We start from the raw sequence: 27635 nt of genomic DNA on the forward strand, positions 1-27635 counted from the left end.
CAGATATCTGTTCATGCCCAGGGCAACCCTGGGAGTTTGGACTCGTTACGTCCAGTGTCCACATGAACAGCTGAGTAAGAGGAGGGATATGAAACCCACTGAAGTCAGAGAGAGAGTAACGGTAGCCTGTCCCAGGCTCTATCTGCTGCACCTGGGATTTGGCCCAGCTCTGCCAATCACTCATTTGTAATCTCTGCCAAGTCATGTCTTTGAAAAAGAAAAAGATTTTCCAAAAATTAGTAATTTGCATAACACTTTCACATTTTTTGCTAAATCTGTAGATTACCCATGCCATGATTTAATAAATACTTTTCTAAATTTAATAAGAAAACTCTATTACTTCTGTAAATAGTACTTTTCTAACACGTGAAAATACACAGAAATGTTTCCATTGCATAATAAAATACCCAGTTATTACAGTAAAAATGTGCTGTCTACCACCTCGGTTCCCCCATTTGGGGGAACAGCGGGTCAAATAATTGTTATCTCAGTTCTAGAAATCTGTCTTCTGTGAAGTCAAAAGATGAGAACAGTGTATGTAGCTGGTACCAGCTACCCCATTCCTTGGCTTCTCTCTTACAGTGCATTCTTATTCTGTTTTAAATACTTTCTCCAATCTTTATTTCTTACTTTTCTGCAGCCCTCTCAACTCTTAACTTCTAACCATCTTCAAGACAAATTTCAGCAAGCTTTTTACTGAGAATCAGTGTGGGCAGGACCATGTGGTAGGTGTTATCGGGGCTTATAAAATGAATAATGTATGTCCATAATATATATGAGTCAAGAGTCAAGACAGAATAGCAGTTAAAGGAAAAAACAAAGAAACACAGCAGCAGATATACAATAATACATTCTAGCAGAAATGCTGTCAGAATAGAACAGATATTCAAAGACTGACCCTCAGAACCGAAGAGAAAACCTAATTCGTAGCCCGCACACCAGTGGCGTAGTGTTTGAAATCAAGAAACAAATGTGTTTGGTTTGGCATGAAACTTACTTTTGAAAAGAAATAATGGAAGGCCTCTTCTATTAACCTCAATCATCGACACTCTCTATAATCTTACCCCAGGACTGTTTCGCTGATTTATATTCTCTACCTGCTCATGAAGATGTTTGAGAGTACATTCTCTGATGCGCTTCCACTCCCATTCTTATCTCTAAGTATTATACAAAAGTAGGAGACTGAGGCCCAAAGGTTAATAGCCTTATTGTCACAATAGAGCTGGGACTAGTTCGTACAGCTCTTAATTATTAATAAAGTCCTTTATAAAGCTTGATTTATACCAATGCTTCCAGAAGGTATCAATCTTATCTAGGGTCTTGAAAGAGATCTTAACGAATCAAATCTTGAAAGATGAGATATTAGTTCAGGATGTTTGCAAATTTGGACACTCTCTCAAGAGTCAGAGATGGGAAAGGAGACATACATTAAAATCCGGCAAATACAAAAGAACAGCAGGTAGATGGGCAAGTGCACTCAGCATCTGAAAGGTAAGGAAAACAAGAAACGTGCCAGGTGAGAGAGAGAATAGACTTGGAGAGCTTAGACTCTACCTAAAAGGATTCAAAAGCTAGAGTAAGAAATACTATGTAGGTATGAAATGAGCCGAATATACTCTCTTTGTAACTGACAGGAAACCAGACTGGAAGATCAGGCTGGTCCAGGTATAGCAGGGCTTGGAAACTAAAATTTAGTAGAATTTAGAGGTAGAAGTGAGCTTTATCATCTTGTGCAAACTTCTTCTTCTTCTTCTTCTTCCTTTTTTTTTTTTTTTTTAAGGAGAAACAAAGGGTCCCAAAAGGTTGTGTAACTCCTCAAATTTATGTGCCTGGATCGAAACAGAAGAAAACTAGATATCTGGCCTCCTCTCTTCCAGTTTGATGTATTTTCCACTTCTTTTGAGTTTGATTGGGTTTCACAGGCAATAAAGAAAATGATGCTGCAAGAATGTAGTTTGAGGAAATGGAGTTTGCATCTATAGTCAGGAACAATTGGAGAAGAAAGTTAATGGAAAAACAGAAATGTGTCAGTAGCTCTCATTTTCACATCTTATTTTAAGGCCAGGGCTTCTTTGCAGTTACCAATATCACTATCCCTCTTCCCAAGAACCTGATAAATACAATTTGAAATTAACTCTCTTCTTTGCAAAAGTCATCAACTTACCTTTCCCACCCACTCTACCCATTATGCCTCCTGCAGATACATCACCTTGCAAACAAGTCACCTCCCACAAAGGCCTCTGGTAACCTCGTGGGGCTTGCATAAGTTCTATTATAATATCAGAGAGTGAAGGCAAAGTCAACCACTAGTCATGCTAAAAAGCACCAGGACACATCTCTGAGTAACTACAGAGCAATTTATTTTCTATCTGCCCTGATATGTGTCAACAGTTCGCTTTCTGACTTTTGAAATCATGAAGAGTTTCTGTTAACCAGAATTTATCAAGCCGTTTTAGAAAACACATAATGTCAGCAAAGGGAATTATTTTTATCACTGTATGTTGTTTAAAAGCCCTTGATGGCAATCGAATTTATAGCACCTATAAAAAGGCAGGACAACCTAAGAGGCTGAGCCAAGAACTTTGGTTTCTAAAGGACTAAGCATTGCAAAGCAAAGATTCTAGCTAGCACCTCCCCAACTGGGGGGTGGGGGAAGGGTGTCACTAACTGTAAAAGCAAAGGCATAAAGAATCTGATATGTAGCCAATGGGCAAGTATTTAAATAACCTTCTGAATACTAGCCTCCCATCAGAGTTTAGTAATCTGGCAAATATTTATTAATTCCAATGTATAAGGTTCTGTCTTAGATATTAAGAAGGTTAAACATAAATAAATAAATAAGACTTAGTCTTTTATCTTCAAGAGCTCCTAAAATAGTGTGCAAAACAGAGGCGTATATAACTTACTGTAATATACAGTGGAATATTTTAAGTACTACAGTGGCCCAAGAAACATGCTGAAGGTGCCCAGAAGAATTAATTCAAGACAATTTAAGTCTGAATACTAAACAAATTTTAGAACTGGTAAGCAATAAAATGAGTTAAATAAACCTCTTTTGACTAAAAATTAATTAAAGGATGACAACTGAAATCGTTTACAATTTTGACATTTTATCTATAAGTTTATTAATAGGCTAGCACTTTAAAAATATGAAGGCAATTTTCATTTGAATGTTGGCTATTCTCAATCAGAAAGAGAAAAAGCTATTATCTTTAATGACTTTTAAATGTTTCTCAGGAAACCAGATTGATGCAGAAGCCAAAGCTGGTTTTGTTATCTGACACTTCCTTTTCTTCTGAGCTTTCTAAGAATTAAGAAATAAGCAATCATTCAATAACAGAGACAGAGGACCTTGGCTAACGCTGGGAAAAGGGCACACCTTTAGAAAGTTAGCTTTCGTTTGGTTGGCTTTCTTTATAATGTAATGGAGTCAATCTCTTGTTTCAACAGGAGTCTAACTGAGTCTTCCTGAGTTTTTCATTACATAGTCTAATGGGGTTCAGTCGAACTGATTTTCTCTGCAAGGATTTCCATTCGTCAAACTAAGGAACTTGGTGAGGGGTGGGGGAGTGGGGAGTGGCTCTTGAACAGGGGATAGTGATTGGAGTGGTAGCAAACCAAATAGAAATGGGTGACAAGACTTTGAACTCCTTTAGCAAATTCTTTGTGGTACCAACTGGACTGTTGTTGTAATCATTTTTATTTAACAAATTGTGCTTGAAAGATGAAAAAACTATGACATAAAATTTAAGGAATGTGCTACGTGTCATAATAGTGCATAATCAAGATGGACACCAGGATGCAGGTCCCCATAACCTCTGAATCAATGCTCCCAAGGACCTGCTTAAATTTACCTAATAAATGGATGGAAAGAAGCACTTTTGATGGGATATTAAAAGGCTATTGTATATACCATTTACTAATCTTTCATGACGATAATTAAGGTATAAACATTACCAGGATATCAAGAGCAATATTCAGGAGCCCAAGTATTTGACTTCTCTTAGAATTCAGTTGGCTCATAATTCGAGAACCACTTAAGGATTCAGGTTTCTCCTTGAAGTGTTTGTCTACACATGGTGTTAGAATTATCTAGACATTGTGTAATATATTCACTAAACTGTACAGGTCAGGAAACAGAGGCTCAGCAGGATTAAGTATTGCCCAAGGTCGCATGCTGAAGCCAGTACTAGAAGCCCAGCCCATGACTGTCTGATAGAGAAAGAGCAGGCTGCTTTGGCACTTTTAATTTGGTCCTCAGCCATAACCCTGTGTCCTGCATGCTAATTAACCCAACGGAAATACACTTCTTAAAGTCCCACTGGCCTATAGCATCAGATTCAGGGGACACTTTTCAGACATGTTCTCCAAAGCCTTCCACCTTCCTGAAACTCTTTGCCCTAGTGAATGGCATGGCTCCTTTCTTTCGATTTTCCTCCAATTCTTCTGACCACTTTTTCTCATTCCCTGTCACTGGCCTCTAAAATATTGGTGTTCATCAGAATCTCATCCTCAGTCAGCTTCTCTTCTATCTTTATATTTACCCCCTGGAAATTTTTGCAATCTCCACAGCCTTCCACAGTGGGTTAGATGCCGATGATTCTTGAAGGGATATCGACAAGCTAGACTTGACTCCTAGGTATCTCCACATGGATTCCCTATAGTCACTCAAATTTAATATACCACAAGCTTCTATAACACACACATGCACATTTATAGATAGATACATGGATGAGGAAAGGGGTTGGGGGAGGAAAGGAGGGAAGGAAATGAAAGCCTCATCATCACCATTTCTGCCCAAGAAGGCTGCTGCTGATGGAGAAGAGAAAGGCCCTGGAGGTTCCTTCTGTTAAGATCCTGACAGAAAAGAAAAGTAGGCCTGGCTGCCTGATAGCGCCACCGCAATGTTCGGCGGAGAAGGTGTACGGATATCTACTTTTATCAAGCAATCACCCTTTGCTTCGATTATTTCATCAGCATCAACATTAGCAAAACCCAAAGTCCAGACTCTTTAGTCATTAAACAAATTTTAAAAATTAATTTAAAAAAACTCGTTGCTAAGAATATAAACTGGGCTTAATATAGCTTTTAGAGATCTTTCTTCATTCTGGGTACAAATATCCTATGTTCTAGAGGTATATTCACCACCACTGGAAATGTGAAGAGGGCCATCCAATTACAACCACCTCCACCAAGAGACATGGCATATCTCCTGAGCGGGTTGTCAAGGATCCAACCAGCAGCTGGTGAGAGATACACCCTTCAGGGAAACACACAGTGGTAGGAAAATGGCAGACCTGAATTTGCTACTAAGTGGCTGTGTTTGCTTGTTTTTGATAAATGTGGCTAAATGTGACAGTCTTGGAATAAAACAAATTTTAAGGCAATGAATCTGCAGATGAAAGAAGACTCTGCAAACCTGTACTTAGATGCTGCACGCGATGCACAGAGCGAGGAACAAATTAAGGGTCAGAACTCCAGAACCTTTCCTACCCAACAAACAAATATCAGTTCTTAAATTCCTCTGGCAGGAGACTGATGATCACATCTGAAATAAGAAGAATTTGTGAGCTGATTCCAAAGCAGATAGAGAGAGGCTGTAATTCAGAATAAGACTAAAATTCTATCGATCTTGACAAGAACGTGCTAACTGACTGAAGAATGAACCTCTCTGCTCAGTAGGCTAGGCATCAAAGAGATTATAACAGGAACGGTAAAAGATCCTCTGAAATAATAAAGACAGACAGAGATGCCAACTAGTTAGTCCATACCTCTAAAAGAGATAAAGAGGTCACAAGCACGGCCACGGTTCCCAATATGAAGTTCAAATTGAAGTCCAGAAAAATCAATCAAGAGAAAAAAAAAAAAGAAAAATATACACATGAGTGCCAATATTAGAGAGCTTTTACAATCCTAACATGCAGATTGCTTCAGTGAGAAATTCTAGATTTCAATAACCTGCTGAGTAAGACCACTTGGGATATTTATTCTGAATTTCTGGTATCCAACCAATATAAGAATCAATTTAGTTCCTCTAATTTTATTTTCCTCTAGACTTCAGGTCTTATTAAATCTTGGATATCCCCTACACAATATAAGTTACACAAGCCTATGGGTGAGTGTTTTTACATGCCAAAGAAAATTGATTTTACATCGGATGTGAAAGCTGGACATAAACAATTCAGGAAAGACAACACAGAGAATCCTGAAAACAAAGAAGGTGGTTGATAGGGCTTGAGGAGCTAGAAGAATATGATTAGGAGAAGTGACTGAGAGAAAAAGCAAAAACACTTTGAGCTATCTTCATAGTCATATAGGGTAGACTTGTTCACAATATAATAGCAGACAGGCGACTTGACATGCTATAAGGTGTGGAAGTGATGGGCAGCTCCAGTCAGGTCCGGGGCTTCACAAAAGGAGCTCGGGGAGATGACCAATTACAGAGGATGGGTGGGCTAAAAGGTATCAGAGAGGTCAAATCTCCAATTTCCTCATTTAATAGGTGAGAAACCTGAAGCCCAAATATACCAGTCAATGTCAGACAGCCAATAATACAGTTATTATGATTGCCATTGGCAAGAGACAATCCAAAATATCTCTATTTAATGCCCTTGTCCCTAGTGAACATGCCAAGCATGGCGTCTGCACCTCCTTCTCATCCTCGTATTATTTGAACCGTCTGAAGCTCGTAATAGTTTTTTAACTTCAGCAAGATTTTAAAAGTTTTCTCCATCTTTCCCTTGCAATGTGTCCCTCTACCTTCTGGTTTTCTTTCTAACTTTGACCACCTCTTCTCTACCACTGCCTCCTCTTTCCAAACCTGGCCTTTAAAATGTCCATGTTTTCTAGGCTCCCATCCTTGGTCATCTCTCTTGAAACATGTATCACATTTAACGTAATAAATTTTTTTAAATCTATAATTCTTGCCCTCAGAGCACAGATAGATTTCATGTTCCAAGTCTAGGCACAGTAGTGGGTGTGTCTAGGTTGTTACACTGTCTGGCCAATCTCATTTTTAGTTTCCTACTGTGTCCCTCTTGTGGTAACTCCTCGTCCATTCAGATTCACACATACCCTCTCAGCTGCAGTTTTGCTTTCTGTAAGTTTCAGTGACCTGGCGTTGACCACAGTCTGAAAATATTAAATTAAAACGATCCAGAAATAAGGAATTCATAAGTTTGAAATCGCACGCAGTTCGGAGTAGTGTGATGAAATCTCCAGCCATTCCCCTTCGTCCCACCTGGGATGCGAATCATTCCTTCATCCAGGAACTCCATGCATATACACTACCTGCCTTTCAGTCACTTACTAGTTGTCTAGATTATCAGACCTGACTGTCATGCTAGCTCAGTGCTTGTGTTCAGGTAACCCTTATTTTACTGAGTAACAGCCCCAAAAAGCAAGAGTAGAAAAGCTAGCAATTAAGATATGCCGAAGAGAAGCCAAAAAAATGCTTCAGGTAAAAAGGGGAAAGTTCTTGACTTAATAAGTAAAGAAAAAAATCATATGCTGAGGCTGCGAAGATCTATGATAAGGACGAATATCTATCTGTAAATTTGCCTAATTTATGTATTAAACTTTATCATAGAAATGTATGTATGTATAGGAAAAAATAGTATATATTGGATCCAGTACTATCCGAGGCTTCAGACATCCATTGGGGGTCTTGGAATATATCTCCTATGGATAAGTGGGGGGCTACTGTATTACTATGTTTTGATATTGTAAAAAAAAATTTTTCTAGCTGGGGAGGGGGATTGCTCCTCCCAGAACTATTCAGTTGTTAAAAGTAGCAAAGGAGCCAGCTGGAAAAATGCCTTTGATATACAAACTAACTCATCCAGAGTCCTACCTCTCCTAACTGGCCCATGTACCCTAGCAAGCAATATTCCTCTGCCTCAATCATCCCAGGACCAGGTGCTGGTCAACTAGAAACTGTTCCTATGGCCCAAAGTCAACCCAAATTACTCAGACCAGCTAGTTTTAAACTGTTCACCCTGCCCTGTTTCGCCTTACCCAAGGAAACCCCAATAAAGTCTTGGGCCTAAAATTTCCCCTTACTCCTGCCTGGTGGCTTTCCCGCGTGCACATAACTGCTGTGCCTCCTGTAGCTAGAACCTGTGAATCTAATGAACTTTGTTTTCCTCAGCCACTCTGTCTGTCTCCTCTTGTGGCCACCAGACTGACCGACCATCTTATAAAAGAATACAAAATACATTCAATATGTTTTGTGCTTTCTGCAGTAAGACCAAACCGATAACCCTCCTCAGAAGAGTTCTCATGGTTTGGTTTTTTAAGAATCACTTAGTTTCCCTGTTAAAATGTTGATTCTGGATCTCTAACCTTTCCACTACCAGAGATTTCAATGATTCAATGGACTGGGGAAGCACTGAAGCCTGTACTTTAATATGCACTTCCAGGAGATTCAGATTTAGGAGGATCTACAGATTTGCATAGGGTATATATTTTAAGCTGTCATATAGAGTGTGAGTCTGTCACAGGTAATGGCTCTGCCTTATGTTTCTTCGTCCCTCCTGGTGAGGGTGCCATACACAGCGGAGAACATACTAAGTAATGCTATCTCAAAGAGGAGATACCACCAAAAGATCCCATGTATCCAGTGAAATATTTCCATTTGAAATGTTAAGATGCTGTGTAGAAATAAGTGGAATTGTGTTTAAGAGGATGTATTAAGGTTCCAGAGGTTTTGGTTCCTGTCTTAGATAACCTGGTGTCTCAGAGTCTCAGAGGTCCTATCATCAACCAGTTAGTGTCACTGGCCTGGAGGCAATATGTGCAGATGCCCAAAAGTGGTACCTGAGAAACTCTTGTCTTTGCATAGTGCCTACTGTTTGCAAAGAGATTCTGGATCTAGCATCATGCCTAATGTACCCATGTGCATTCTCCAATGCTGGGTGAGTTGTATGAATTATGACATCATAACCACCTCGCTTCTGCTTTTGGTAGAACTAGTTATTCATTTAGGCACAAAATACCCAGTGGGTCCATCCTTTGCCTTTGCAGTGATTTTACAAAGTCCTTACAATCAATGCTCTGTTTATCTGCTATTTTTAAATTATGCTCAATTCATTTGTTTAGTCTTTATTAAACAAGTTATTTCTGTACTGGCAAAGGTCAATTTAATTGCACCAATTACTTTGAAAAAGACAGTCCAATCAATACAATGGTATTATGTATGTGCACTAAAATTTACCTTGCTACTTCCAATAGCAAATTGCAAATAACATCAGTTAACATCAATTTGTTTCTGCTTTTCAGTAATGCCTCACTTCCTAGCCCCACTAAACAAACTCTTGTGAATAACTATTCATAAACTGAGGCTGGAAAACAGACCTCTTGCCACCATATCATTTAGCCATTAGGGTATTCCTCACCTTTAGCAATTGATTATTCAATAGCACATTTTTATCAATTAATTAATCAATCAATTCAAAAAATCCTTTCATGAAGTCCCTCTGGTAGGAAGGCAAGCACTTGGTACTGTGACAAATATCAAAAGGAAGAACAAATAGCTCTATCTGAAAGAGTGCCTGGTCTACTCAGAGCGGTAAGATGTAAATAGGCAAAAAGTTAAATAGTGATAACAATTTTAAATTGCTAATCAAGATAAAAAACAAATGTACTAAAGCATCTGACTAACTTTCAGATAAACAGAACAGAAAGTAACTGACAGAGTTAGAGGAAAGAGAGATCTTTTTAGGCTCTGGTGGTTTCGCAAGGTTTAGAGAAAGGGCAGAGATTTGGATGCTGAATGACAAGTAGGACTGAGATGGAGAAAATAAAGAATATGTGAGTAAAGGTCCAAAAGATAGAAGAAGTGAAATGACAAGTTTGTGGGACTATGAGGAAAATCGCCTAATAGAACCAAAGCTGTATATGGATTCTTTATGGGTGTGATCGACCTTCACCCATGATGAAAACCCTTCAAATAAAAGAATGTGAAAATGCAAGTGATACCAATTTAGGAAAGTACTAGTAAACACCTTCAAATAAAGGGAGCTTTCCAAATATAAATGATATTAAAATAAATGGTCAGGAATAGTACCTAAATTAATATTTTATATAGAGTCCCATATTTGCCAATGGCTAGAATATGAAACTGAGTTTGTTGACAAAGAATTTGCAAGGAGCAAAGCTAGTTCTGAACACTGCAGCCTCTGCAGATTATTTCCACCAACTTCAAGTAACAACACATATTTTTCAGCTCAGCTTCCTTGGCTTTCCAAACCAAACAGTACCCTAGGTTAATGAATTCCAAAAGGGGAACTCAAGTGTGAACACTTTGCAAGGCTCAGCAATGTGGAAAATCCTTTTGTGCACTTTATAATTTTCTGTTTGTTTTAGTCTCCACACAGTAAAATCACCTGCTTTGTCACATGAACATAGGCTAGTTTTAGGGCAGGTCAAAGCTCCCAGCTGGCTCTCACCTGTAGATGTGCTAGGTTCCCTGTGAAGACTTCCTCATTTCTCTGTTGAGATGTGTGATGTGGTGAGGAATGACAAGAACTCATAATATTTCTTGGTGAGCACCACGCTGAAAGCAGTTGGTTCTTCATTTCCTGGGATAAGTAAGGCACAGAGCTGAGAACCCAATGGCCATCGGGCCTTCTTGGATCCATCTTCCTTTCTATCGCACTAAAATCTCATTTTGTCTAGCCCTGAAGCTTTGGCACTACAGGCTCAAAGAGGATTTATTGTGCGGCGACTCACTAGAGTCAGAATCAGTGTTTTATATGTAAAACTATGATCTTTCCATTTTTGTCATTATTTCTCTAAATATTAACACCAAATATCTAAAATTGTTGTCATGGGTACTGGAAAGATCATAGGCCTTGAAGTTAGACCTGGGTCAAAATCTTAACCTAGGTTTGAGACCTTGGGAAAGTTATTTATTTTGTCTATAAAATGGAGATAATCACACACATGGCATAAAATTGAAGAGGAGATTAAATGAGATAAATTACCAAGTAACTTTATTGAGTTGAATGCCTGCCAATAAATATGTATTTCTTTTCTTTAGGCCTTTCTCTGTGGATATTTATTAAAAACTTTAAGTGCCTATGGTCTGAACTTTATTTGAGAACTTTAAAAAGATATATCATTTTAATGATGGTATCACTTAATAGTTAATAAGATATACATATTAAATATTATATATTTAATTCAATTTTAAATATTAAGTATCTTAATACACAGTTAGAGTTGCATATGAAATCCTGCAAAAAGTTATACCCAGTGTTTTGCTTATATCTTGGCAAAATCTTGCTTAAATAAGTGTATAAGTGATAGTACATAAATCATTAGGGAACAGATGAGGAGGCTCCTAGAAATTATTTGCAGGTATATTTACATTCTCTGAAGTCACTGGCACATACACTGGTGCTCCCCCTTGGCCATGGTGCTCTGGAGACAGCAGAAGGGACCAGATGTCTGACCAGTTCTAGTACAACTAACTGTTCTTTTAAAAGCTTTGTTCTGCCTTGCCTCTATACCGTGATGCTTCAACCTAAGCAGGAATGATGAATGTGTCAACACAATCATTTGGATCTTTCAAAGATATTCTTTTCCATACTCCTTGCAGGGAATGTGTAGAAGACCTCTATAGCACCCTAAAATCAATCAATCAATCTCTCTCTCTCTCTCTCTCTCTGTTTCTCTCTCTCTCTGTCTCTCTGTCTCTCTGTCTCTCTCTCTCTCTCTCTCTCTCACACACACACACACACACACACAAATACACATACACACATCTTGAACTGCTCTAATCACTATAGAGGACCTTGTGATAACCTTTGTTTGTTCTGATTGGGGTTTCTTTACTCAGCAATAGGCACCAAAAGAAAGCAGAAGTACAGACAAAAATGACATAAATATCTCAGAGCAGATGGTTTAGGTTAGTGCTATTTCATTACATTTTTAAAAAATACAGATTATTTTTCTGTTGTGGTGCCTTTGATGGCCTGGAGAGGGACTGGTTTATATCATACAGTGACAGAACAGCAAGTGCAATAGACTAAACCATGCATGGTCTTCTCCACTTATTTTGCAAGACTTGGAATTAAAGACAAGATGTGGTCATATGAAAGAAGCACTAACCTAAGTTCTAGATGCCTGTGTTCCAGCCCCACCTCTACTACTATCAGTATGACCTCCAGCAAGAGCAACTCACACCTTCTCATGAGATCTTAGGCTCTCCATCTCACATCCGAGAGCTAGACACAATCAATGGTTTTCTCTCACTTTCTTTAAGACCTTTATTTTTAAGAAACTCTTAAACAGAAATTCTACTTGTAAAGCATACAAAGAATGGCTTTAGTTTTTTTGTTTTGTTTTGTTTTTACTCCTCTCCTTCCAATTCCAAACTTGGTTGCTGGGAACATAATTTCAGAGTTACCAGACAAGATGATCTCTAAGAAACTACCTGGCTATATGAGTCTACGACGTATAAAATAAGAGAGGTAGGAAGGATGCTATTTTCTGAAGCGTAACTTGGCTTCCTTATGTTATACTAGCAACCTGCTCTAATTGAGCAGTGGTATGTGAACTGATTCTGAATCACTTCACTTGCCCAGACCAGCAAGTACTAACTCCACAGATAAAAATTTGCTCCGTGAACAAAACTCTGAATTGAAGAGATAGGCCTCCCTAAGAGGTAGTAAGCTCATGGTCATTTGTGTTCAGAGAGGATGTAGAAGAGATTTCTGATCTGGGCATTTGGGCTAAATGGCCACACTTAGAAATGTGGTTCTCTTAGTAAAGAACAGTCCAATCTCTGAGCATCATGTTCTGGTAAATATGTGAGTAACATTTACTGGGTTCCATAATATGAAAGACAAAATGTATTTTTTTTCCTTTCTGCTTACAGAATAATGGTGAGGAATTTTAATCCATATTAATTTATCATTCCATGATTTTGACTAACATCATAACACAAAAGAGTTCTCCAGAATCTCATAAAACAGTTCCTGTTGATGTCAAATTAAGAATATCTCTCAGTCTAGGTTTTCTTTCTTTGTTCAGCTCAAACCTTGACTCTTTCATGTGTGGCCAGAGAGACAGGAGGCCACGTTTGATGCAGATGACCATGAAGGCCAGACAGGCATCTCACAGAAAAGATTATAGCAAAAATCCAGCCAGGGTGTAGAGGAACTGGGACCCTTGGTTGGTGGGAATATAAAATGGTGTAGCCTCTTTGGAAAAGAGATTGGTCATTTCTTAAAAAGTTAAACATATGCCTTTCATATGACCCAGCTATTCTATTCCCAGGTACTTTCCCAAAGAAATAAAAGCGTACAAAAACCTGTACACAAATGTTCATAGCAGCTTTATTAGTAAAAGCTTCAAACTGAAAAAAAACTCAAATGCCCATCTACAGGTGAATGACAATAGTATATGAACATGATGGCATGGTACTCAGCAACAAAACAGAATGAACATGATGCAATATGGATGAATCTCAAAACACTTATGCTAAGGAAAAGAAGCAAAACCAAAAGAGCACATATTGTTTGATGCCATTTATATAAAAATACAAACTAATTTGTAGTGACAGAAGATAGATCAGTGGTTGCCTGGAGATGGCAGTGGGATAGGAAGGAGTAGGAAGGAGGTATAAAGGGCATAGAAAACTGTAAAAGGTAAACAATACATTCATTATCTTGACTGTGGTGATGGGTGAACACCTATGAAAAACTTATCAAATCGTACACTTCATGTGCAGTTTACTGGCTGCCAATTATAGCTCAATAAAGCTGGGTTTAAAAGATCAGAAAGAGTTTCGAAGAAAAAGGAAGAGTAACAGAAATCCTCTCATAGTGTCTGTGGGATGGACAGCTCCCATAAAGCTTCATTTTCATTATTACTGAAATAAAAATCCAAACCAAACAACATTCTCATGAGAGAAAAAGGATATTCATAAAATAACATTCCTTCGGAACACATTGGTCTTTTCTCTAAATGACCTGTCTCATATTTGTGGGGTCACTGTCTAGTTTAGAGTCTAATTCTGCTCTGCTTTTTGGGCTATACTGGAACTATTTCTCTTTTGTACCTGCAGAAACTATTCCCTGCCCTCAGATGCTTGTTCTGCCTCTCTCTTCCTGTGGTCCCAGTGAAAGCCCAGTGGCCATGCTCTGGTGGTAGCACAGTGATTCTGCACCATCTAGGGGGAACCTGCAGGGGGAAGACAACACATTGCCCAAAGTCATCATCGAGAGAAGGAAAGAGATAGATGCAGCCTGGCCAAGGACCAGGTCGGCCTAGGCTGCTGAGTGCTCAGCTTAAGGGAGGCATCTGTGGGGAGGGAGCCAAATCCTGAATGGGAAATGCCTTCCTTTCACTTGACACTTAGACGAGGAGGGCCAGGATAGATGCAAACGTTCCCTGAACAGCGCTACATGAAAAGGCCATGGGAGGCTGGCACCTTTGATTTGGCTCTCACAGCACTAGAAGAAAAGCCAGCAATGCTGGGCTATTTTTAATGTTCAAAGAGCCCAGCAAAAGATTTATGACTACAAATATGTAGTGTGGGAGAGATAAATCGGAGCACAGCTCTCCCAGTTCCAACAGAGGAGTCAGCCTGCCAGCCTGGTCAATAAAGTATTTAAGCCCTGAGTGCTGTGGGGGTTGTCATAGATTAAAATTTGAAAATCTTTTACAGTGTAACAAGGTCCTTAATTATAACTCTGGGCTTTGGATCATTTGCAGGTTGTGCAAACAGCAAGAGTTATGCCACAGAGAACATCTTTAGATACAACAACCTTTAAATCCAGTGTCCACAAGAAAAAACAGTTCCCAAATTCAGAATTTTGTCCCAGAATAGACAATAGATTTCTACCATAAAACCCTTTCCTGTCTCAATCGTATTTGATATTATTTCTTTCTTACATGGAATTCATAGAATAGTAAGCTGGCTGACATTTCAAGGTTATTTAGCTTTTGACCCTTTTTCTTTTGTCACAATATTGCTAAAACAGTTTCACTCTTCCAGAAATTTAAGATTCGTGATAATTTCATTTTCTGTGGTTTCAGCTACCAAGTAACTTCTTAGGCTGGTGGTTACTAGATCACCAAACTCTCTTGGAACAAAGGAGTCTTGAATCTCTAATAGAATTTAATTAGCAAAATATTTAACTATCATCAACAGATCATGCTAAAGTAGTTCTGATTCCTGAGGAACAACTGACATTAATCTAGAGTAAAGTTAACCTTCTCTTTAGGCTCTATCCCAGGCTTGAGACTGACTTGTGGTTCTAACTGCAGTATGACCAGGTAAACTCAGAACATCACTAACCCAGAATTATAGGCCTATGCAGGTGAATCCTATCTTATAACACAGAAATTATGTATAGCCAAATATACGTAAATGCCTGTACCATGAAGCCCTAATGCTCTCATGTTCCCACATGAGCTCGTCTGACATCTCTATCTACAAATTACAGGATGGTCCTAAAGACAGTGGTATTATTAAAGAGGGAGCAGATACTAATAAAATCATGGAGAAGAAAATTATATATATTATACATAATATATATGATATATCTATATTATAGCTAGGCCTATATAGATAAACCATACCTTATAAAATAGAAATGTTCCTAAAATGCTTTAAATTAATAGCTTTACTGTGCGTGTAGCAACCACTCCTCCACCCTGACTCCATTTTCAACGAAACTTCTAAAATTTTTTTGATGAAACTTTCATTTAACCAACATTCCTCAATTTTCATGCTCGTCGAGTGAACAAGTAAAACGGTGCGTTGGAAGTATTCACCCTTTTTAAAAAACTGTATAAAATAAATCATATTTGCAGGTAAAAAAATTCCAGTTTGTTGAGTATGAATTTTTGAAGATGAAATTATTTTATACACTTTTAAATGTGATGGCAGATTAGATAAGACGAGGTGGGCGTCCCTGAGGGTTGATTCAAAGTGTATAATTGGGGTACATGGCGGTGTTAACATAAAAGAGTAGGTTTTTCTCAGGAGTACCTGGTACCACCCGCTTCCCTTTAGATGTATTTGCCTTTGGCCAGAACCAATCAGAGCTCCTTCGCCTGCCTGAATTGACAACTCAACTTCCCCGTTTTTCTAAACTTGCCACTCGAACTAACGACGTTAGGGAGAAATGGAGAGGGTATTCTTGGAATTGTCTGGATCATAAAATGCCACTCAGCCTCAAGAGTTCTATGTATATTTACATTCGAAACAGACCCTGATGCTATTTCAGAAAACCTACCCAAAATCTCCATGTGTTAAGCTACAGACTGATCCTCTTGAATAGTCAAATTTTCTCTCTTCATAAAGGCCGAGGTCAACCCTTAGCTTCACCATGATGTCTTTTATGATCACACATTCTCACATGGGCTCCACTGATGTCAATATCTTTAATTACACTGTAGTTCTAAGGATATCTGTATTAACAATGAGGGAGCAGGAAAAAATAAAATCATGGGTATAATATAAAAATACATATATTTTTTCCATGGGATATTACACTGAGTGGAGAGAAAAGTCAAACAAAGATTTAGACATGAAATAAATAAGAATATATGTTAAGGGGCTGTGTAAGCCAGAGAACTTGGGTGGACCAAGGATCATACTCAAGAGACAAGCTGAAAATATAATGTGGTAAGAAGGAGCTAGATTATGGTGCACACATCTGTGGGGATGGCTGGAGACAGAGCAGGCTATTTGAGTGGAAAACATCAAAGATAGTGTGCTGCTGGGGAGCTGCAAAGTATTGGTACTGACAGCATATGAGTTCTCAAGTCTGATTTGGGTTCGAGTCATTTTGTGAATTCTCTATGATATCCTAAAACCAAGGCCGTTTAATGGCTTATATTTTGGATCATTATCTCATGCATGTCTTAGATAACCAATTTAGACAAGACAGGGGTTTTGTTCATCCTTCTCTACTATCCCTTATTGGGATGGATCAGAACTCGATTCACTTAGGGTGTTGAATAAATACTTACTGTTAGGTAACCTCAATACTTTCCGAGAGGTAATGCACATAATTACTTTAATTTCAGAAAAAAAAACATTTAGACACATGACCACATACTACATACACATGCAGACACACCTGCATGGTAAATAAATGACTTTCTGACAATCATCCACTTTTTGTTTACCTAAGCTGGATGGTCACCGAAGTCTCAATCCCTGGAAAATTATCTTCAGCACTCTGATAATTTTCCCAACATAACACTCTTATCAGATTACATCAAAAGTAGGATCTCATAAGGATTGTATCGAACAGGCATTTGAAAGATAGCACAAACACTGTAATCTGCAAATACACTCATGGATTAAAGGCCTAGGAGGAAGTTACTGTATTCGCTTATGCTCATAGTTAAAATCATCTAATGCCGAGATCACTGAATAAAGTGAAAATTATATTGTTATGCTAAAAATCTTCCTTTGATGTGAAATATCTTAAGCTCCCTCTTATACATTTTTATAACAATTAGCTTGTATTTGAATACGGACTTTATTAAGCCTCCCAGGAACATAGGACCCACAAATTAGTATACTGCCGCTCCTGCCACTAGGTAGTCGGTACTAATTGCTATGATACATCACTGAGGGGTAAATTCTATAGAATTGGAGACAATTTTGGATGTTTTTCCTGCTTTAATGTCTTGTGGCCTTGAAGGCTAGTTTTACTTACCCTGATGACTGTATCCCTCCCTTGTATTCCATCTCATTTCTTTTCCAGAGCCAAGTGCTTCCTAACCCATATGCCAGTCCCCAGTCATGTTTTATAAATCAAGAGGCTAATTTTCTTAAAGTTAAGCCAAGTGACTTGTCAGGAATTGTCTCATGTTCTTATTTCTACAAGAGCTTGAGACTCATGGGAGCCTCTGAATTTTCTTTGAGTGAGCCATCATTATGCAGGGGCTTCTCTCCTCACATTATCTATAGTCTGTTCCACGTCTGCCTATAAAACATCCTCCATGCTTCTCTCCTCAGTCCCTTCCCCAGCTTCATAATGAAAAGGCACAACATCCTGTAACAAATGCCTATCAAGACTTACGGTCTTCTAATTAATTTCTTGTAATGCTATTTCTTAAAGCAATTAAGTCCTGGGGAACCAGCAACGGCCTGTCATGGCCAGCTCTTTGTAATCGCAGAGTGGAAGACTTCCATGCTAGAAGCAGTTATAAGGCCTTGATTGCTTAAAACTCAGTCAGCACCCTCCTTGTCTGCCATGTGGTCATAATCCCTTGCTCTGGTGCCTCAAATGATCTTGAGTAAAGCAATTCCACAAGGTCACACATTCTAAATGGACTGTTGTTGCAGATGTTCTCTGTAAGAATGCACTATTACACCCCAGGAAAAGTGGTGAGCCTGGAGAGGAACCCAATAGCTCCTTTCTCTGGATGAGGATATGCTCAGCACACGCAGTACATCCTTAAAAGGCATTGATGCTTAGATGTAGGTTTAAGAGACAGAACGGGAGAGTTGCCAAAAGAGAACAAGAAAAAGAAGTAAACAATTAGAAGGCATAGGACCCAGAGCAGTTGTCAGTAATAGATACCCAGAACAGGCTCCCAGGGAGAAGGGCATGGCAGCCCCAAATGATGAGCAGGTCAAAGACCAATTGAACCTACCACCACTTTGCCCAGGATATGGAATCTTCACAAGACCATCCCCTTCTTTTTCTTACTTTATTTCCCAACCCCCCGTGTCATATTTAAGACAGCATTCTGAGAACTCGTCTCTATGATAAATCAACACAGACCTTTAGGGCCTCACATTTGGAGGTGCTATTCAAAATCTTCATGCCCAAGGCTGGGAGGTATAGGAGCTGTCACTGGCAAAGTTCACCCAATCTCGCTTTACCCCTGAAGAAACTTCCCTTGTGAACAGAGTGGACAACACCAAAAGGGAACAAGAATACCTCTCCCACCAGTACCTCCCAGCACTGTCACTGAGAAAACGCAAGAACTAGCCTTCAAGCTTCTCTAAAATAATATATTTTAAATAAGCACACCCAACTCCCCAGAAAAAAATATCGATATGAAGTAACATTTCCAAAGATAATAGCAGGGCTGGGATCAGAGGCTCCAAGCCCTTGACTCAACCATATTGGATATTAATTCCCTTGTATTACTTATTCTGAACTTATATTTCTGTGGTCATGTTTCCTGATCCAAGGATTAGGTTACATGGAGTGACAATGGGATGGATCTTTGAAAATCCAGGGCAGTATTAGCTGCTGAAGTGACACAAAAGCAAAAGGTGCATTTCTTTCTATATGCTCCTGCTCTCCCTCTTAAAATAGAGATTTTGAAAAAGTCCCTTTTCTCTAAGTAGTGATAAACTCTGCAGAGTATACAAATAGGTGCTGGATCACATTTAGTAGTGAGAATCATATGATTTTGGTTTCTTTATCTGATTAGCCACAATTTTTTTTTAGAGGAATGAGCCCAGGAAAACTCTTTATCACTTCTCTTAGTGATTTTACAGACCTAAGGCTCTATGAAAAACAAATACCAGCAAGTTCAGGGGCATGTGGCAAATAGATACAATAATCTATAGACTTGTTTTACTGCATTTATACTGACTTACTGGTTGTTCACTTACTCCATTTCCCTTTCCTCTTGAACACACAGGTGGATTACGCTTCCCAGCATCCCTTGCAATTGACTGTAGGTCAGTGACTGAGCTTTCATTTGCAAATAGAACAGAGAGGAATACAAGGCACAAAGGAAGGAATAGACACAAGATGCACAGAAAGGCTGAACAGCAGTACAACTGTGTAAAAGAGACCACCCACCTCCCATATTGCAGTGCACCACTTATTTGACCAGTAATATTAACTGCCTTGAGAATTTGAAAGCAAGATACAGAAAGAGAGTTTGTTAACTAACAACTACAGCAGAAGCAGAGTCCTGGGAAGCCACTGATTTGTATGAATAGTGCGACTCTAATAAGGTAGGAGAGGTGACAAAGAGACCTTCAACCCAGGTGTCTTGATTCTCACAAGATTACGGTTCTAGTTTTCTCTTGAGGTAGTAATGGCTCCTTCTCTGTTCCCATGAGGTTCGGGCAAATGATAGTGATCTCAGTCTTCTTATAATAAACTTCAATTAATCTGAGTTAACCTGAATGAGCCTCCGCCTTCTACAATCAAAGGATTCTCCGACTAGTGCAAATAAGCCAAGCAGCTACCTGCTGCTGTGTCTGCTCTGCTCATTGATCACAGGGCTACGCACTTGGCCTTGGCTAGCTTCCACTGTATTACCAGTGTTTGCAGTGATTGAGCATCTCAAGAACATAAATATCTGCCCCGATACTTTTAAAAATCTCCTAGAGCAGATAGTATAGCCTAGGTTCTTGACTTACATAAAATTGCATTGTTGTTCTCAAGGTTGATTCTCTTATGATTCCCAGGGTTAATTATTGAAATCTCTCTTTTTCAGAAAGAAGTGTATTAAGCTTAACTCTATGTACCAAACATATTTGCTTTCATATATGCAGATTTGGACATTTCAAATATTATTAAAATAATAATGGCACAAATATGCTTTGAAAAAATACTGCTGAACTTAGAGAGTTAATAACTTTAGAATCCCAGTGCATTCTGAATTTCAATAAATTTAAGAGTTGGGCTTAGAACCAGACATACTGTATAACAACTATTCTAGTACTTATTTTTAGCAACAAATTTTATAAACAAGTAATCAGATGGCCCTTGGACCAAATCAGTCACCATCTTTTTCTGTAATTAAAGTTTTATTAGAACACAGCCATACCCATTTATGTATTATTGTCTATGACTGCCTTATGGAAGAGTTGAGAAGCTGTGGCAAAAACTGTCTGGCCCACAACGCTGAAACTATTTACTATCTGGCCCTTCACAGAAAAGAAATGCTAAGTCCTGGATTAGAAAAAATATTATATTAACCATTTGCCTATCTTCCTAAATGTCCTATCACTGTGTCCTCTCCTTTCACTCCTGGTATTTCCACTGTGGGCCAGTTATTCAGTCTTGCTCCTCTAGCTTATGGCAGCAGCCCTCAATGCGTCTCCTATCACCCATTCTTCACCCTCTTCCCTGAGCCATAGCCTGTAGTAATCTCCTCCATATGACCCCAATCAGCTAAGCTACTCTCAATAGCATCAATCAAAGTTTCAAAATGACATGATCCCCACTTTTAGCTTTAAGAGGTCACAAGAAAAAGAAAGAATCTTTCCCAGAGAAGATTACAAAAGTATGATGAAGGGTAGGTTAGTGACATATTGACTAAAGCATTTTCCCTGAAGCCCACAGAGAAATGGGGCAAGAGGGAGGAAGGTGGTGCAGAAAACTAACGCCTTCTGACATTTATGCTTCCTCTATATGTAATATTTCCTTTAAATAAAGTCAGACTTTTTAATATCCTTTATTTGGGCGTGGGGGTGGAAGAAAATTGTAAAAATTCTTTTATTTAAGGTAGTGGTACCATGCAACACATCTTTTATTTATCATTTCTACAGCAACTTCAAAGACCAAAAGGCCTAGATGGCACCTCCTACAAGGATAACATTTACTATTATTAGTTCTTTTGTTCTAATGTACAACAGAACACTTCTTCAAGGCTATTAACCCACAGTCTAGTTGTGATTACCTGGGAGAATGAGGACATCATTCAGTTCCTGACCAGATGGGTGTCCTAAAGGTATTATTGCCAGTGGGTTGCACAGATATTTCCCCATGGCTGAATTTTCCAAATCGGACTGCTAATTGTAATAGCTCCTAAAGAGATGCTTTTTCTAGTAAAATATGATAGCATTAGCTCAAATCCATGTCAATATAATTAAGTTCCAGTCTGTCTGTCATATCACAGATAATGGCTGAGAGGATTTTCATTAAATTTGGAGGCTATGTGTCATATGCTAGAATTAATTTGGGGTATGGTGGGGGGCGGTCACTGCAAAAATAAAACACAGTTATCCTCTAGAGCAGCTGCACTAAGATAAGATGAAAGGTCTGGAAGTTCCTTGGTCAGAGGAGACAAGATTTTCAGTGGGGCAACTCTATGTAGGAGTACTCTGGTATGCAGACTAGCAGAAATTTATTTAAAGATAGTTAATAATTGCAGTAATATTGCCAAGGTTGGCAAATCCCTGATAATTTAAAGAAGATACTCCGTGTATCAGCAGTTAAGTAAACAGACCTATAGTAATTGCTACCCAGTTTACTTCTGAGTTTTCGGTCTGGCAGTTTGTAACCCGTTTAATTTTTGTCACAGGTGTTAAAAAGCAGCTCAATGGTCATTCTTTTTTCTCTGATATATGATGAGCAATGGTCACAAAACGCTTTAGCAATAAAGTAGATGAACTGGATTTTCTTGGTCACTTAACCAGCAAGTGAAATGAAAAAACAAACAAACAAACAAAAAAACACAAAAGTTAAAGTTAGGAAATCCAGGCCGACCCCTACAAATCATCTTCAATTGACCTTTCTCATCTTCAGTTGCATCACGTATAAGATGTGGTGAAAACAACTCTTTCTTATCTTTGGTCACAGGAAATAGGAATCTGTCATAACTATCTAAGGAAGAAGGAAGATTTGATGTCAAAGGCAGGAAGTTAGGGTTGGACCCCCAAGGGTGACCTGAACCAGGCAGCGGGAGGCCTGCCTCCTGAGATGCTTCTCTCAATGTCCCTTTCTTTCTCACTTTGCTTCTGCCAAACAGCTTTCTTTGCTTGGGTATGCACATGGCTCAAAAAAATGGTCACTCTGCACTTGCAATACATTCAAATTTTCAGTTAAAGTACTCTCTAACAACTAACGACTTCTATATCAAGTTCACAAGACAGGAAAGCTGATTGCTCAGCCCATCTTACTTCCCGTCAGCTTCTCACTCCTGGCCCAGTCAGGATTGAGTGTGAGGTATGGGGAGAAGGAAAGCGGCTGGGGAAAGCAGCTTCACATTATATAATTAGAGCAACCAGGAATGGGCAAGATAGATTCCCTAAGAAGGAGGAGTAGGCCCTTACTTGGTCAGTAGGAGGATGATATGTGGCATATATGTGAGTCTGCTGCACTATCGCAAGCAGTCACAGAGGTCACATTCCTGTGAATCAGCTGGATGCTCCGAGTAGATCCAAACACCAGGCACACACTCATTCTACACCTACTTCCACATTGTGTTAGCTGAGGAGAAAAAGTCCCCTTCAATCTGTCATGAAGAATAAGGATTTTTATTGGCTCACAGAATTGGAAATACAAAGTTAAGGCAGGCTTTGGGATTAAACTCTACCTAGTGGCTCCAGTTCTGTGACCTTGTAATTCTCCTCCGTCTCCCTGTGTGAACTTCATCTTAATGGTTAATTACAAAATAGTTTGTAATTACATATGACAATATCCGGAAAAAGACAGAAACAATATTTTCTTCTAAGAGGGAGAATACTTTACCTAAGCCCCAGAAAACTTTCCTTTCTTGATGTGTGAGTTTCCAAATTAGAACAGGTGCTTACTCATGAATCATTCCATGTGATCAGAATTGATGAATGAACAAAATTGATTGGCTCATATGCAGATTTCTAGACCAATCCAGGACCATAGGGCATGGGAATGGATAAAGAAGCCCCCACAATTCCCATTATACCCACATGATGATGAGAAACAACATACGATCTCCATTCGTCTGATTCCTCTTGTGATTGTGATTAAGAAAAATAAATTTGTTTATCAAAAGAGGGGACTAGCTTTTAAAAATAATCCTCTCCCACCATTATAGGTCTGGAATTCTTCTAGAATAGAATAAATAATGCCCATCTACTGTCAGAAAAGGGGGCTGGATATTTGCATTTAAAATGTGTGTACACAGGTACAAATGAGTAACACACAATTCAGGAGTTCAGATTTGCTTTGACATAATGAGAGAGAACATGGAAGAAGAATAAAGTACTATATCCAGGACTAGTCCAATCACGAGTGACTAAGAAGTACACAAGCCTTAAATAGTGATGTTATCTAAGCAATCCAAAATTTATCTTCAATACTGCTCTGGCTGCGAGCAGCTTCACCCCCATATGTAGCTCGTGTGCCCTTTTCTCCTAACAGTCCCTGACATGCAGTGAACCATGATTCTGACAATGACTTCAGAATGCCTTGTAATGTGTTCTCCACAGCAAACCTGGGAATCTTTCTCATGACACTAAAATGAGGCAACATCTCAAAGGTGAGTTAAAAGGGTAACAGGGGAGAGGTTAGGCCCACTGGACCAAGATCTGAGGGATACAATGGCCAAACTCACCAATAACACAATCTTCCTGAGATTGTTCCTGACGGTGGACATTCATGGAAACACTGGCCAACTTTAGTCTGACAAGCAGAAAAGCAGCTTGGCCTTCTCTGGGCCCAAACGCATGATGTCTACACTAACCACGGAACCACCAGCTACGTATCGGGCATGTTTTGGGATAAAAGCTCCCTGGGCAACTTCCTTTTCTCAAAGTTTTTCAAGATCACCAGTGACCAGACCACACAACTTGATAAAGCATTAAGTTATTCTCCACTGGGGTCCTGTAATAGATGCTATATCTTTGGGATTTTGTCTGTAGACATCAGTAAACTGCCAAACACCCAAATTTTTCCTGGGTCTCTCAGGCAAGTCATAAATGTCATCTTCACTAAGTTTCTTCATCCATCAATCCCATCCACATCTGAAGTCCAGTGAAGCAGAATCTCTGTGGGAGAGCTGAGAGCAGGAGAGGCTGCCCTGTACATGTGACGAGTGCTCAGCAACGTTCATGGCAATCAGCACCAGAGGCACGCCCTGGGCTCACATCCATGAACAGAAAGAGCCATCAGCAAAGTCACGAAGCAGCTCCTGTCTGTGCTTCCACTGCAAGGAATACTTATCTGATAACATGAGTCAATGCCTGGGAATGTCATTTTAGGGGACATCATGACAGGAGATGAAAGCTCACAAACTTAGGAATCAGGGAAAACTTGGGCAAGCTTCTATTGTTTCATTTATAAAATGAAGTTAATAGTATCCCCCTGATGGGACTGTGTGAGGAAAACATAAGTCAGACGATATACTGGAAATTCATCATTCAGCACCTGACACTTGATAAACATTCAGAAAAGCAATAGTGCTTATTATTTTGATAAATAATGCCTAAAGTGTCCCACCTTGAGAACAGAAGCTCATGACAATTCATCTAGAGTTGTGAAATTAAACTAATGTGTATCAACTAAAGAATAAGAAATAATAAAGGGATCCTTAAGAGGAGGCTTGGGGTACATCATCTCTCTCTTTGAATACTCCACATTTTTTGAAAAAGGGGGTGACATTTGACAATCCTATAAATGAATGTTATATATCTTCTAAAGCTGTTCTTAACCCAAGTTTAGCATCCATGATAATATACACACACTTCTATAAGTAGGAAGCTTCTAGGGTAGATTTTACAGAAATGAAATAAAGGTGAAGTGGAGTGGTGCTTGGGGCAGAGCAGAACAAATGCGCTTCTGCCTGGAGATGAGTTGGGAAGTGAGGTACCCGGGGTAGAGGTGCGAGGTGTGCAGTGAGAGAAAAGGAGACATTTTTATATCAAATATTTTAGTCACTTATCTGAATTTCAGGTCAGTGTCATGGAGTATCTTTGGGGAATCTGTCACTAGGGACCACTCATCAAGCCTTACCTATTCACACAGACCCCAAATTCAAGCCCAAGGGAGAAAGCAAGATGGAGAGAGACATAAGGCAAAATAAGGCAGGGGAAAGCATAACGGCTATGTACAGATGTGCAGGCTGTGCATTGAATCATCCCAAGAGGACCATTCTAATCAGACCATATGTGAATAGTGCCCCCATTGAATTGGATCTGGACAGATACACAAAAGTATAGGCAGAGGTCCTATAAATTGTCAGTGATACTACAGCTCAACTGTACCAGTGTGGTGCTGTCACTAACAAACACATTGGAACAACTAGCATCCCAAGCTTTAGGGCTGCTGTGTATGTGACTTTGAACTTCTGCTAAATATTCTCAAGATCCAACCATCACAGGGAACAATCTCCAGCCTCGCAAGGGAGCTCTGTTCTAATCATGCCCTTATACCTTTGCCATAAAGTCATAGTTAGGTATTTGTCTAGTTGGTCATAGAGTGAAACCATAGGCCCATCAAGAGAAACCAACTGCAATTATCCAGAGGAGCTGTTTGTCTTTAACTCCAGCAATAGGCATGTTCCATTAGCTGTAGCCATGTATAGCCATCATAAGGATGGAATATCTCGATCCCGACTTTCATCTGATAATGGATTTCATAGGGAGGAAAATTATTCAACATTTTAAGAGACATAATATTGAGAATGATCAATTAAAAACCATAATATGGATAAAAAATTATTATATAGGAAAAGGATACACATTCTTTCTGAATTGAGATCAAGAATGATTATTTGAATCTAACCAGTATTTTGTTGTTATTGTTGTTAAAAACAATAAGAATACACCATCAGATAAACACTAAAAGGACATCCAAAGGAAACTGAAATTGATTCTACTCGAGCTTACAGTAGGATCAACTAATTTCATTTCTGTAGGATCCAATTGCTTTGACTCATGGCCGAATGGGATACTAAGTAACTATTTTAATAAAATTTAATTCTGCAGGGAAAAAACCCATCATATCCTAGATTTATGTCTCAGTTAGTTAGAGAATAAGTCTGACGAAGCCATTGTATGTCATTCTATATACATAGCTGTTTTTATTGAAGTTACTTCAAGATGTTTTCCTACTATAGCAATGGAGAAGTTTTATCAAAAAAAATTAAAAATAGGGTATTGCTGCTATAAAATATATACATCGCAAAGGACTTATATTCTGCATTTTTCTTAAACCACTTACCATAAAACCTTCATTTTTTATGGGCAAGTTGGTGCTGATTTCATGATTTGCTGCCAGAAACAACTGATTTCACAGCATCAGTCAGTCATATATCTTAAGAATCTAAATTCTGAATCCCAAAGCAGCTCCCAGAGACACAAACAAGATTTCTTTCCACAAAGTGAGACTTGTGTTTTCAGCTTTGGTTAAAAAGAAGAAAGTTGGGTACATGGCAACTGTGTCCTCCTTTTCCACTGTTTAAGAAAAGTTTTAAAATTTTTGTCCAACTGTAAGCCATGACTAGGTTGGAGCTCTGGGAGTGGACCTGCTCCAAGTGTTGCCATGGGGACAATGACACATATTCCTAAGGAGAACAATAGCCTTACCCTCTCTCAGGGAAGGCACAATATATTTTATTGTGTGGCTCCCTTTAAGAAAGACATTGATGCACTAGAATAGAGCCCATACATTAGGGATCAGGAAGGTGGTGGGTAAAGGGATTCTGATGCAAGGGGATGGTTGAGCTGACTTAAGCTACTCACCCTGCATTAGTGTGTAGTGGGCGGGGTTAGAAGGTGAGAGTGATCCTTCTTTTCAATAGCTCTCACTCAAAAAGGAGAATTACACTTCATCTGTGGCAGCAGGAAGTTTTGGAGAAAAGAACTTTACAGTTGAGAATGCAATTAACTGACTGAGGAGGGTCTAATAGTTTAGCAACGAAGAGGTAGGTCACTGGTAGCATTAGTTAAAACAGACGTGGACTTAACTGGGAGAGGA

The 27635-nt window shown here is 39.0% G+C and overlaps 1 protein-coding gene across 6 annotated transcripts in view; it reads right to left on the reverse strand.

Annotated features, from left to right (window-relative positions):
• CTNNA2 (catenin alpha 2) overlaps nt 1-27635 on the reverse strand; it is a 1043800-nt gene that overhangs the window by 380041 nt on the left and 636124 nt on the right. The window contains exon 8 of one of the 6 annotated variants that reach the window (XM_023529441.1): nt 19983-19997. The exons of the other annotated variants lie outside the window; for them this stretch is intronic. Coding sequence (XP_023385209.1) covers nt 19983-19997 — 15 coding nt within the window. The remainder of the gene's footprint in view (nt 1-19982; nt 19998-27635) is intronic. 6 annotated transcript variants of the gene reach the window in all.

Source organism: Pteropus vampyrus, unplaced genomic scaffold (assembly GCF_000151845.1).
Source record: "Pteropus vampyrus isolate Shadow unplaced genomic scaffold, Pvam_2.0 Scaffold37, whole genome shotgun sequence".
NCBI classification, from domain to species: domain Eukaryota; kingdom Metazoa; phylum Chordata; class Mammalia; order Chiroptera; family Pteropodidae; genus Pteropus; species Pteropus vampyrus.